This window comes from Oncorhynchus keta, unplaced genomic scaffold (genome assembly GCF_023373465.1).
Source record: "Oncorhynchus keta strain PuntledgeMale-10-30-2019 unplaced genomic scaffold, Oket_V2 Un_scaffold_3114_pilon_pilon, whole genome shotgun sequence".
Lineage (NCBI taxonomy): Eukaryota > Metazoa > Chordata > Actinopteri > Salmoniformes > Salmonidae > Oncorhynchus > Oncorhynchus keta.
In genome coordinates, this window is record NW_026290913.1 from 922,241 (window position 1) to 935,530 (window position 13,290).

Consider the following 13,290-nt stretch of genomic DNA (forward strand, 5'->3'; position numbering starts at 1 on the left):
CACTGTTCCTAGGCCATCATTGAAAATAAGAATTTGTTCTTAACTGACTTGCCTAGTAAAATAAAGGTGAAAATAAATAAATAAATAACTATAAAAAAAACTTGCCCTCTAAATACACCTCTGCTGTCTTCAACCAAGATCTCAGCGATCACTGCCTCATTGCCTGCATCCGTAATGGGTCAGCGATCAAACGACCTTCACTCATCACTGTCAAACGCTCCCTGAAACACTTCAGCGAGCAGGCCTTTCTAATCAACCTGGCCGGGGTATCCTGGGAGGATATTGATCTCATCCCATCAGTAGAGGATGCCTGGTTATTCTTTAAAAATACCTTCCTCACCATCTTAAATAAGCATGCCCCATTCAATAAATTTAGAACCAGGAACAGATATAGCTCTTGGTTCTCCCCAGACCTGACTGCCCTTAACCAACACAAAAACATCCTATGGCGTTCTGCATTAGCATCGAACAGCCCCCATGATATGCAGCTGTTCAGGGAAGCTAGAAACCATTATACACAGGCAGTTAGAAAAGCCAAGGCTAGCTTTTTCAAGCAGAAATTTGCTTCCTGCAACACTAACTCAAAAAAGTTCTGGGACACTGTAAAGTCCATGGAGAATAAGAACACCTCCTCCCAGCTGCCCACTGCACTGAAGATAGGAAACACTGTCACCACTGATGAATCCACTATATTTGAGAATTTCAATAAGCATTTTTCTACGGCTGGCCATGCTTTCCACCTGGCTACCCCTACCCCGGTCAACAGCACTGCACCCCTCACAACAACTCGCCCAAGCCTTCCCCATTTCTCCTTCTCCCAAATCCAGTCAGCTGATGTTCTGAAAGAGCTGCAAAATATGGACCCCTACAAATCAGCCGGGATAGATAATCTGGACCTTTTCTTTCTAAAATTATCTGCCGAAATTGTTGCCACCCCTATCACTAGCCTGTTCAACCTCTCTTTCGTGTCATCTTGAGATTCCCAAAGATTGGAAAGCAGCTGCGGTCATCCCCCTCTTCAAAGGGGGACACACTCTTGACCCAAACTGCTACAGACCTATATCTATGCTACCCTGCCTTTCTAAGGTCTTCGAAAGCCAAGTCAACAAACAGATTACCGACCATTTCGAATCTCACCATACCTTCTCTGCTATGAGATCTGGTTTCAGACCTGGTCATGGGTGCACCTCAGCCACGCTCAAGGTCCTAAACGATATCTTAACCGCCATCGATAAGAAACATAACTGTGCAGCCGTATTCATTGATCTGGCCAAGGCTTTCGACTCTGTCAATCACCACATCCTCATCGGCAGACTCGACAGCCTTGGTTTCTCAAATTATTGCCTTGCCTGGTTCACCAACTACTTCTCTGATAGAGTTCAGTGTGTCAAATCGGAGGGTTTGCTGTACGGACCTCTGGCAGTCTCTATGGGGGTGCCACAGGGTTCAATTCTTGGACCGACTCTCTTCTCTGTATACATCAATGATGTCGCTTTTGCTGCTGCTGAGTCTCTGATCCACCTCTACGCAGACGACACCATTCTGTATACTTCTGGCCCTTCTTTGGACACTGTGTTAACAACCCTCCAGGCAAGCTTCAATGCCATACAACTCTCCTTCCGTGGCCTCCAATTGCTCTTAAATACAAGTAAAACTAAATGCATGCTCTTCAACCGATCGCTGCCTGCACCTGCCCGCCTGTCCAACATCACTACTCTGAACGGCTCTGACTTAGAATACGTGGACAACTACAAATACCTAGGTGTCTGGTTAAACTGTAAACTCTCCTTCCAGACTCATATCAAACATCTCCAATCCAAAGTTAAATCTAGAATTGGCTCCCTATTTCGCAACAAAGCATCCTTCACTCATGCTGCCAAACATACCCTTGTAAAACTGACCATCCTACCAATCCTTGACTTCGGCGATGTCATTCAACAAATTGGATTCAGTCTATCACAGTGCCATCCGTTTTGTCACCAAAGCCCCATATACTACCCACCATTGCGACCTGTACGCTCTCGTTGGCTGGCCCTCGGTTCATACTCGTCGCCAAACCCACTGGCTCCATGTCATCCACAAGACCCTGCTAGGTAAAGTCCCCCCTTATCTCAGCTCGCTGGTCACCATAGCATCACCCACCTGTAGCACGCGCTCCAGCAGGTATATCTCTCTGGTCACCCTCAAAACCAATTCTTTCTTTGGCCGCCTCTCCTTCCACTTCTCTGCTGCCAATGAATGGAACGAACTACAAAAATCTCTGAAACTGGAAACACTTATCTCTCTCACTAGCTTTAAGCACCAACTCTCAGAGCAGCTCACAGATTACTGCACCTGTACATAGCCCACCTATAATTTAGCCCAAACAACTACCTCTTTCCCTACTGTATTTATTTTATTTATTTATTTTGCTCCTTTGCACCCCATTATTTTTATTTCTACTTTGCACATTCTTCCACGGCAAATCTACCATTCCAGTGTTTTACTTGCTATATTGTATTTACTTTGCCACCATGGCCTTTTTTTGCCTTTACCTCCCTTATCTCACCTCAGTTGCTCACATCGTATATAGACTTGTTTATAATGTATTATTGACTGTATGTTTGTTTTGCTCCATGTGTAACTCTGTGTCGTTGTATGTGTCGAACTGCTTTGCTTTATCTTGGCCAGGTCGCAATTGTAAATGAGAACTTGTTCTCAACTTGCCTACCTGGTTAAATAAAGGTGAAATAAATTAATTAAATAAATAAAGCATGATATACACTTATAGATTATTTGTGAAGCATTTTTTGCAGTGCAGTGGTATAGGCATGAGAAGAAGAGAAGAAAGAAAAGCGAACTTGACATCTACAATAGGCTTTTCTATCTGAATGTCGGCTCCAAAAACAACAACAAAGCTGCCCTTTCCTGCAGTCTATGACCAAAAGCACCCTCTTTGGCCTCATGGGTGAAATGTTATTCATATTTTTCCTAATTTAATCAGATTTAAAGATTATTTTTAAAAACCTGACTGAAATCCAGTGTTTCTATGTCAAACTGTTATGTTATATTTCAATCTTCTGTGATGTATATAAAGTGTAATATTGGGATGCAAATTCAAAATGTAATACATTTCAACTCTATATCTGTCATGGTACAGGTGTCTTGTTTTTTTAAGCCCATAACCATGTGTGTGAAGTGTATACTTTTGTTTCAAAGTAGATGTGTTTAAGACTTACCTAGAATCACTCTGTGTGAGCCTGATTTAGCCCACTGCAGTAAAAGTTGAACAAACCCCAACATTACCAGGCAACACGCCAGGCAGTAAACAACATAACTTAACAACGCCCACTTAGATGAAAGCAGCAGAAGTCTATTTCAATCATGCATTTACAAGACAAAATCACAACTCCATCCAAGTCCTGCATTAGACTTCCAGGGAACGGTGGTGATTTCATTAGTGCACCACAGAATGCAGCATCTTGACTGAGACCTGTAGACTGTGGATGTCCCAAATGGCACGCTACTTTTGACCAGACTCCTATGCACCCTGGTCCAATATAGTGCACTACATAGGGTGCCATTTGGGACACCACCACTGACTCTGTGCCAGTGCCTCAGTCACCCATATTGATGAGGAGGAGAGGACTTCTCTGCTCTTCTGGATCAATAACGTTCTATGAAAGACAGAGACATATTTAATTCAAGCTGCTGTCTAAAGTCATTAATAAATGTACTTGTTTCTGTTTTAAACTTGTATGAATTTCAGGTGAATTGAAGAGGGTAAAAGTAAGGAATACCAATGTACCATAAGACTAGAAGGGCTTTGGGGAAAATACAGTACACTTCAAGACTTGGCTAGGAGTGATTCCAGTTTCCTTCAGGGTGAGGAAGACCAAACACCATCAGAAGTTAAAATGCTCATCTTGCCACAAAGTCAGTGCATTTCAAAATCTTGAGTTCCCTCCTTTTTTAAAACGTTTATTTAATTACTCCAGTGGGCTAAATCAGGGGCACACCGAGTGTTTCTTGGTAGTCTAAAACAAATCTACTTTGAAACACACATGGTTATAGGCTTACAAAAAAGAAGATACCTATACCATTTTGAGTTTGCATCCCAATGTTACACATTATATACATCACAGAAGAACTATAACAAAACCGGTTGACATATAAAACAGGATTTTCAGATTTTTTTTAACAATGTTGATGAATGAAATGATGACAAATATGAATAACATTCCACCCATGAGGCCACTAGATGGCACTTTGGTCATTCGACTGTAATCAGTATCATAAAGGGTTTGAATATGTCCTGTTCCAAACCACCCTGTAACAATAGAGAGCAGAAGATCCAGAGATGCATTCAGAATAGAACCAGAGAGCACATTATAAGCTGAGTACGGCTGTGAGCAGTGCAGCCCTAAAGCGTTGAGGTACACAGACTAATAATGCCCAAATGCAGTATATAAAGAGCTGAAGCTCTCTTTCTCCCATACACTCTCTCACGTGTTCTCTTCCAATGCACCTTCCAATGCACCAATGCATCTTCCAATGTCTGTGTGTCTGTCTGTCTATCTATCTATCTATCTATCTATCTATCTATCTATCTATCTATCTATCTATCCATCTACCTCCCCTTCCCTCTCTCTGTGAGAGAATTGCAGATCAGCAACAACGGTCTGAGAGTGATTCAAATGTGACTTGTGACAAGCCTTAAAATGTGTGTCCTGGAGATGTGTCTTATGTTTCAATACTTTGTCTCTCTCTTAGAGCAGATGCAAGGGCCTGATCAGGCATGGATCAGCAAAAGGAAGGCCAGGGTCATTACAATACTCAGAAAGTCAGAGGTTCTGATACAAAGAACGAAAAAAATGGTCATGTTGATTGATTGCAGATTGATTGCAGATGGCTGATTGATTGACTGACCTCTTCTTATAGTCTAGATTATCTGATAAGGTATCATCATTTGTTTACAGACTTTACATGGTTGGTGTTAAATCCTACCATTTCCTTTCAATTCAGTGTTTCAGTCACATTGGAAAATAGGCTATAGTTTTCCTTTGTTGTCAGATCCCAGAGATGTTGTGGATGGTGAAGGTCTCTACATATTGTCATTACTAATATGATGGTGGGGAGAACTGTCACATCTCTACGCGTTCAGGTTAGGAGACACACTCACAAACTGTTATTGATGCTGATTATCACTCTTTACCTAGGCCGAGGCCAGTCTAAAACACAGACAAACATAGAAAATATGAAAAGTGTCATAGATCAATAGATGATCCATAGATGATCAATATTGTATGATGAACGAATTGTATGATGAACAATTCAGGACAGTTGCAGTGCATTGAAGCCATGCTTCCAAAATTCAGCCAGCAGAATGGCATCAAATACCCGATGAGATACATTAGATCGTTACACATTTAATACGCAATGCAGATTACGGTTTTCTATATTTTCATCAACCTGTCATGTGATGCGCACAAGTAGCAGATACTCAGACGAAAGAGACATGACCCACAGTGGGGCAACCAACGGTGACAGCGACGGCATCAATATAATAGGTTCCCTGCTTGCTAAACAGGAACTGACCTGGATCGTGCAGGTGTACTCCGAGTCATCCAGCAGCCTCACCGTACAGTTGTATTCTCGTTCCAGATTCCTGATGCTGCCACTCATGAAACGGCTCAGCATCTTCTTGCTATGTGTCTGTGAATGGGACCACAAAAAACTGCACACAGCATAGATGTAATGTCACATCAACAACGTCCCTCCTCTTTGGTCCAACACCTGGATAGCAGCAATGTCAATCTACAGCGGTGGTTGAGCATCGTATTTCCGGTAGCCCAGATGTGGATATCGCACTGAATGCTCAACGGCTGGGCAACCAAAGAAAGTATACTGTATCACTCAATGTGATAAAATGTTAGCCTGCTGCTGAGGTCCAGTTAAACTGTTATCATAACTCCACACTCTTCATTCCTCTCTTCAGTCAAATGGTGCTGGGCGGGTCGCGGACTAGTCTCTGAATGACGTGTCTGCGCGACAGTCAAAGCCGAGGAAATTGGCTACATTTCTGTGTGATAACCACAGGTTGGTTCTCCGCGGGAGCAATGTGACGAATAGTCATTTCGAATCTCCCACGTTTCCATCAGAATGCAGGGCCATGCCCATCAGCTGAAATAATGCCAGTCAGCCTACACCACCAAGGATACGAATAGCCAGCAAGGACTGCTCGACCTGTTTCGATGAGCTGCTCAGTACAAGAGCTGTTTACATTGTATTTCAAATCGCACCGTATGCAAATGAGTGCATGACGCGCTCGAGGAGAGCCGCTGAAAAGGAGGTTGGCGAGAGAGAGGTGTTAATCGTAGACTGTTTCATAATACAGAGAATGCAATAGTCATATTTTTCTAGATTCAACCTTTGAAATATCATAGGGAATATGCAATGTCAATAATTGCCAACAGTAACCACTGAGGTAAGGTAAAACAATGATCATGTAACTTATTATAGCCTAATGTACCTATAATTGATCTCATCCGGGGAGTCTATAATTTATTGCATAGACTAGGCCTACTATTAGGATTGTCTGGTTATGCAATAGGCTGTTGGCTCCCTCAGGTGGTGTGTAATTTCTAGTGCAGTCTGCTCTTGGTAGTCTTGAGCAGGTGGGCCACTAGACCACTAGGAGAAGCCACTGGAAATGGTTGACATAACAGTATGTACCTGCTTTACCTGCTTTACCTGCCCTACCTACTTTACCGTTATCTCAGTGTGCGCTTATAATAAGTAGAGGGGTGGATGGGATCGCACATTTTTTTAATCGATTGATTATTGGGATTAAGACAGAATAGGCTATCAACAGATGTGGAATGCATGTAGCTGTAGGAGATGAATATATTAGGCTAAACAACAGCCCTGTGAGTATCGGGAAGCTGTCAATTATATCACATCAATTAGGCTTATCATTAATGAAAGACTCATGTTTCAACCAAGTTTTGTTTAACACGTAAGAGTCTAAACCCTGTCTATGTTCTACTAAGCTATATGGAATTGTTTTAAGAAGGTGATACCAAGGATCATTTTGCTATTTGGTTTTGAATTTTAAGACCCATTGGAGTATAAAAAAATATATACACAAATTATTTGATGAAACATTTTATTTGGCCTTACTGCTATTAACCCATACAAACGCAATGAATAACAGATTCACGACATGGAGGGGGGTTTACTAAGCTATATGGAATTGTTTTAAGAAGGTCATACCATGGATCATTTTGCTATTTGATTTTTAATATTAAGACCCCTTGAAGTATAAAAACTATATATATATAAAAATGTGTAGAGGTTAAGCTAGTCCTAGGTCTTTTCTAATGCTAACTTCTGGGATAGGCCTATGGTGCTGTTATTCTGATACTTAATGTGTTCAACATTACATGAGTGGGCAAATACTTTTTAACAACAGGAGAAAACACATTTACCAATCACCATTCATGGACATGACAGCATGGTAATAACACCTGTCTGTGATGGCATGTGGCAGTGGATTGGTTCATGGCACTGCAGAATGGGTGTGGTCACAAACATAAACGTGACCCTGAGTGAGGAGGGGTGTCTGGGTGTTGTTCAGCTGTCCTTCCACAGGGTCACGTCTTCTTCCTGTTTCTCCTTCTGGCCTTGGGAGTCAACACTGGGTGTGAATAACCAAGAGATGATGTCATAGATTCAGCAGCCCAGGACAGTCTTACAAATCCAAGCCCAGTTTCCACAGTGACCTGACCCCAGGCTGTCAGACATCAAAACAACCCTACCGGCTGACTGGGGGGTAAGGAGCGAGAACAGGACTTGGCATCATGCTACCTGAGAGGGGTAAACAGCACTCCAATATAGCCTATATACAGTGCACTACATTTGACCAGAGGTCAGAAGTGGTGCATTACATAGGGAATAGGGTATTATTTAGGACATACCCCAGTTCAGCCAGCCAATCACTCTGGCACAAGACGTCATGTCAACACCTAGCCGCTCCTATTAGCTTGGATCTTAACCCTCATGAGTCCAATCGAAACGGAACACCATGTTCCAATGTTCCATAGTTCCGATACCCTAAATGTGATATGTTGTATTTTAATCTTAGCCAATATGTATCCTGGTGGAAGCCATTTGAAGCTGGACACACTACTGTATATCTTACATAGCTTTGTGATCGCAATCACACACACAATGTTTATGAAAGCAGTCTGAAAAGTCAGTGGAGTTTAATGTTCTGCTTTCACCAACCAGTAATACACTGTTGGCCCACCTGGGTGCATGTGAAGATGTCTATAGGAGTGATAACACACAAGTTTCATAGTAGTGGCCACACGCAGTCTACTTCCTGTTCGTTTGCTAGGGGACCACGAGAGGGAAGTAGTGAAGTGTTCAGTACTGCATAAACTCAGGCACCTACTGTAAGCAGGGTATTTGTACTCTTTACAGACAAGAGCACCTGTTTGAATTTAAATGATTAAATTGCTAAACTGTACAGAGAAGTGTATTTGTATCCAATGAGATATTGACTTGAGTGACTTTACACATGTCTAGCACTGAGGCATATTGTAGTAGGCCTACATCTGAAGGGGCTCTGGTTGTGTTTAGCTGCTGTTGAAACTGCTGAGGCCTAGAGACGACATAGATGTATTCATTTGATCATAATTAGGGGATCAGTTATCCTGTATCCTGTATAGCTGACAGGCAGATAAGCATTACAACTTCTCCCATTTATAAATACTGTAGAAATCAACATGTTGTCTCATATCAGAACCAACATGATATCTTGTATCACAGCTGTAGAGTAAATCAAGTTACCTGGTTCTACATGACCTTGTAACAGAGTGGGAGGAAGCTGGGTGAAAAGTTCAGGGCCATGAGGCATTAAAGGTCACTATTTACGATGTCAATGAAGTGGATTATGACCCCGCCGGCCATGGTGGAATCAAGATGACGTTACAGTGGCTCAGCCCCTTATCTACTACCACACCAGAACTATATCCCAACAAGGTGCCATAAAGCAGTCCTCCTTCCTCTTTAACAGCCACTCACCTTGTGATAATGTGATTTCATTGGCTGCTTTTTGGTTTCACTTATAGCAGCACAGTTTACTCATTATTTTGGACAAGCACATGGCTCTATGCTGTCTTGCATTGAATGAAGAAGGCTTGTATAACCATTTTACACTCATTCAGAATTGGATATTAGCATTGTAGAGTGTGTAAATTAATATAGAAACATTTCTTTTGAAGGTGCTGTCCAAAATTAGCAAGAGATTGCCTTGTAAAAGGGTCAAAATGGGATGAACTCCAGAAAATGTTCATTAAAATATGTCAGTTTAATCAACAGAAAGCAGTGAACCTACATTTCGTCTGTTTTGTATAACTATTTTGCCATGGGATTATGTTTTTGTAAAGGCAGTGTCTCTGGTGTTCCTCAACATCATTCACAGACATCTAGACATCTGTCCAACAAGGATACAGGACATTAGGAACTGCTATAGATAGCCGGTATGACGCTACACAATACAAAACATGCTTTTCAAACCCACCATCTGATCCAGACCATGAGGTCAACACAAATAATAACGTAACGTCTGAGAATCAGGTTTCCTCATTTATGCAATGGGATAATGGTCATAAATCAGCTGTAAATTCAATTACAATAATGTGCTTTTCTATTTCCATAATCAGTAGGCAAAACACATGGTGTAACAAAAGCTACTATCGGGTATGAAGGTAAAACCCAGATGCAGACAACGTCAAATGAACAATGGTTTAATAATCCAACAGGGGCAATAGACAGGTCAAGGCAGGCAGAGGGCAGATAACCAGAGGTGGAGCAATGGTACCGGACGGCAGGCAGGCTCAGGGCAGGCAGCGGTCAATACTCCAGAGGTGGGGCTCAGGGCAGGCAGCGGTCAATACTCCAGAGGTGGGGCTCAGGGCAGGCAGCGGTCAATACTCCAGAGGTGGGGCTCAGGGCAGACAGCGGTTAATACTCCAGAGGTGGGGCTCAGGGCAGGCAGCGGTCAATACTCCAGAGGTGGGGCTCAGGGCAGACAGCGGTCAATACTCCAGAGGTGGGGCTCAGGGCAGACAGCGGTCAATACTCCAGAGGTGGGGCTCAGGGCAGGCAGCGGTCAATACTCCAGAGGTGGGGCTCAGGGCAGACAGCGGTCAATACTCCAGAGGTGGGGCTCAGGGCAGGCAGCGGTCAATACTCCAGAGGTGGGGCTCAGGGCAGACAGCGGTCAATACTCCAGAGGTGGGGCTCAGGGCAGACAGCGGTCAATACTCCAGAGGTGGGGCTCAGGGCAGACAGCGGTCAATACTCCAGAGGTGGGGCTCAGGGCAGGCAGCGGTCAATACTCCAGAGGTGGGGCTCAGGGCAGACAGCGGTCAATACTCCAGAGGTGGGGCTCAGGGCAGACAGCGGTCAATACTCCAGAGGTGGGGCTCAGGGCAGGCAGGCTCAGGGCAGACAGCGGTCAATACTCCAGAGGTGGGGCTCAGGGCAGACAGCGGTCAATACTCCAGAGGTGGGGCTCAGGGCAGACAGCGGTCAATACTCCAGAGGTGGGGCTCAGGGCAGACAGCGGTCAATACTCCAGAGGTGGGGCTCAGGGCAGACAGCGGTCAATACTCCAGAGGTGGGGCTCAGGGCAGACAGCGGTCAATACTCCAGAGGTGGGGCTCAGGGCAGACAGCGGTCAATACTCCAGAGGTGGGGCTCAGGGCAGACAGCGGTCAATACTCCAGAGGTGGGGCTCAGGGCAGGCAGCGGTCAATACTCCAGAGGTGGGGCTCAGGGCAGGCAGCGGTCAATACTCCAGAGGTGGGGCTCAGGGCAGACAGCGGTCAATACTCCAGAGGTGGGGCTCAGGGCAGACAGCGGTCAATACTCCAGAGGTGGGGCTCAGGGCAGACAGCGGTCAATACTCCAGAGGTGGGGCTCAGGGCAGACAGCGGTCAATACTCCAGAGGTGGGGCTCAGGGCAGGCAGCGGTCAATACTCCAGAGGTGGGGCTCAGGGCAGACAGCGGTCAATAATCCAGAGGTGGGGCTCAGGGCAGACAGCGGTCAATACTCCAGAGGTGGGGCTCAGGGCAGACAGCGGTCAATACTCCAGAGGTGGGGCTCAGGGCAGGCAGCGGTCAATACTCCAGAGGTGGGGCTCAGGGCAGACAGCGGTCAATACTCCAGAGGTGGGGCTCAGGGCAGACAGCGGTCAATACTCCAGAGGTGGGGCTCAGGGCAGACAGCGGTCAATACTCCATAGGTGGGGCTCAGGGCAGACAGCGGTCAATACTCCAGAGGTGGGGCTCAGGGCAGGCAGCGGTCAATACTCCAGAGGTGGGGCTCAGGGCAGACAGCGGTCAATACTCCAGAGGTGGGGCTCAGGGCAGACAGCGGTCAATACTCCAGAGGTGGGGCTCAGGGCAGACAGCGGTCAATACTCCAGAGGTGGGGCTCAGGGCAGACAGCGGTCAATACTCCAGAGGTGGGGCTCAGGGCAGACATCGGTCAATACTCCAGAGGTGGGGCTCAGGGCAGACAGCGGTCAATACTCCAGAGGTGGGGCTCAGGGCAGACAGCGGTCAATACTCCAGAGGTGGGGCTCAGGGCAGACAGCGGTCAATACTCCAGAGGTGGGGCTCAGGGCAGGCAGCGGTCAATACTCCAGAGGTGGGGCTCAGGGCAGACAGCGGTCAATACTCCAGAGGTGGGGCTCAGGGCAGGCAGCGGTCAATACTCCAGAGGTGGGGCAAAGGTACAGGTCGGCAGGCAGGACAGGCAAGGGTCAAAACCAGGAGGGCACGAAAAAGAGAGACTGGAAAAAGCAGGCGCTGAGCCACAAAAACACTGGTTGACTTGACAAACAAGACAAACTGGCAACAGACAAACAGAGAACACCGGTATAAATACACAGGTAATAATGGGAAGATGGGCAACACCTGGAGGGGGGTGGAGACAATCACAAAGACAGGTGAAACAGATCCGGGTGTGACAGCTACTTTAGACGTCAACTATACCAAAGATGTATCCAAGGCAGCCTCTGTGAGGTCAAAGAGGATATCAACCACATTTGACATAATCTGAGACCCTTGTACAATCTGTCATTCTCTCTTTCCACACATCTTGTAGAAAATCCCTTCCATTACGTCATAGGCCATTTGTTTCAGGGTCATGTGACATGGCCTTGTGGTCTATTGGTCTATGTAGTAGTCTGTGTTGTGCTTTGATCCCAGCAGCATAGCAGCATACACACCACTCTAAGAATGTACAGCCAGGCAGAGGCGAGCCGAGGGCCTCCCTCTTTGTCCCTACCATGGCTTCTGATTGAGTGCTCTGAGCCAGCTGCTGCTGTGTGTGTGTGTGTGTGTGTGTGTGTGTGTGTGTGTGTGTGTGTGTGTGTGTGTGTGTGTGTGTGTGTGTGTGTGTGTGTGTGTGTGTGTGTGTGTGTGTGTGTGTGTGTGTGTGTGTGTGTGTGTGTGTGTGTGTGTGTGTGTGTGTGCGTGTGCGTGTGCGTGCACGTGCGTGTGTGTCCAGTCCAGTTCATGTACGTCCGTCATCACAGTGTGGTTGGTGGTGGTGGGAGCCAGCAAAAGAGTGGAATAATTCAGCTTGATAATAAGCAGAGACACACTGCATCAGCTTTCCATGTAAAAGACTTACTGAGACATCAACTTGCTATGTAAAAGACAGGGCCTGGAACTTACTGAGACATCAACCTGCTATGTAAAAGACAGGGCCTGGAATTTACTGAGACATCAACTTGCTATGTAAAAGACAGGGCCAGGAACTTACTGAGACATCAACCTGCTATGTAAAAGACAGGGCCTGGAACTTACTGAGACATCAACTTGCTATGTAAAAGACAGGGCCTGGAACTTACTGAGACACGGCAATGGAAATGTTTAAAAGTTTCATTTAAAATAGCAGCGCAGGAGGCACGTATGCATGTGTAATCTGTGTAATCTGTAATCTGATGACAGGGTGGTCGAACAGTGTCATCACAGCTTAACCAAACAGCAGCCCAACAGATGATGAAACTGACATTCACAACTTGCACGGCAATTCTGTGAAAAACTCACTGAGAACAGCACTTGTTTACATGTTATATCACTAGCATAAAAATATCACAGAGAAGTAACCATAGCAAAATGTTCTATTGCATTTAGACTCACATTTGTCCCAGTATATTTGTCATATGCAGGATCAACAAGCCTGTTGCTGTGGAAGGTCAGTCATTGTAACCAAACACTTTTAT

At 45.3% G+C, this 13,290-nt stretch overlaps 2 protein-coding genes across 2 annotated transcripts in view; one reads left to right on the forward strand and one right to left on the reverse strand.

Annotated features, from left to right (window-relative positions):
* LOC118380064 (FERM domain-containing protein 5-like) overlaps positions 1-6,453 on the reverse strand; it is a 165,289-nt gene extending 158,836 nt beyond the window's left edge. The window contains exon 1 of the mRNA XM_052515802.1: positions 5,578-6,453. Within this exon, the coding sequence (XP_052371762.1) occupies positions 5,578-5,679 (102 nt within the window). The 5' untranslated portion in view covers positions 5,680-6,453. The remainder of the gene's footprint in view (positions 1-5,577) is intronic.
* Positions 6,454-9,784: 3,331 nt separating this feature from the next.
* LOC127928656 (hornerin-like) lies at positions 9,785-11,890 on the forward strand. The gene is made up of 2 exons (XM_052515811.1): positions 9,785-10,469; positions 11,299-11,890. Exons 1-2 carry the CDS (start codon positions 9,862-9,864, stop codon positions 11,888-11,890), a joined length of 1,200 nt encoding a protein of 399 aa, XP_052371771.1. The 5' UTR covers positions 9,785-9,861.
* The last annotated feature ends 1,400 nt before the right edge of the window (positions 11,891-13,290 follow it).

Coding starts and splice junctions, on each gene's coding strand:
- LOC127928656 (XM_052515811.1), top strand. CDS start 9,862: ATGGTACCGGACGGCAGGCAGGCTCAGGGCAGGCAGCGGTCAATACTC. Junction 10,470..11,298: donor CAGCGGTCAATACTCCAGAG/GTGGGGCTCAGG, acceptor AATACTCCATAG/GTGGGGCTCAGGGCAGACAG.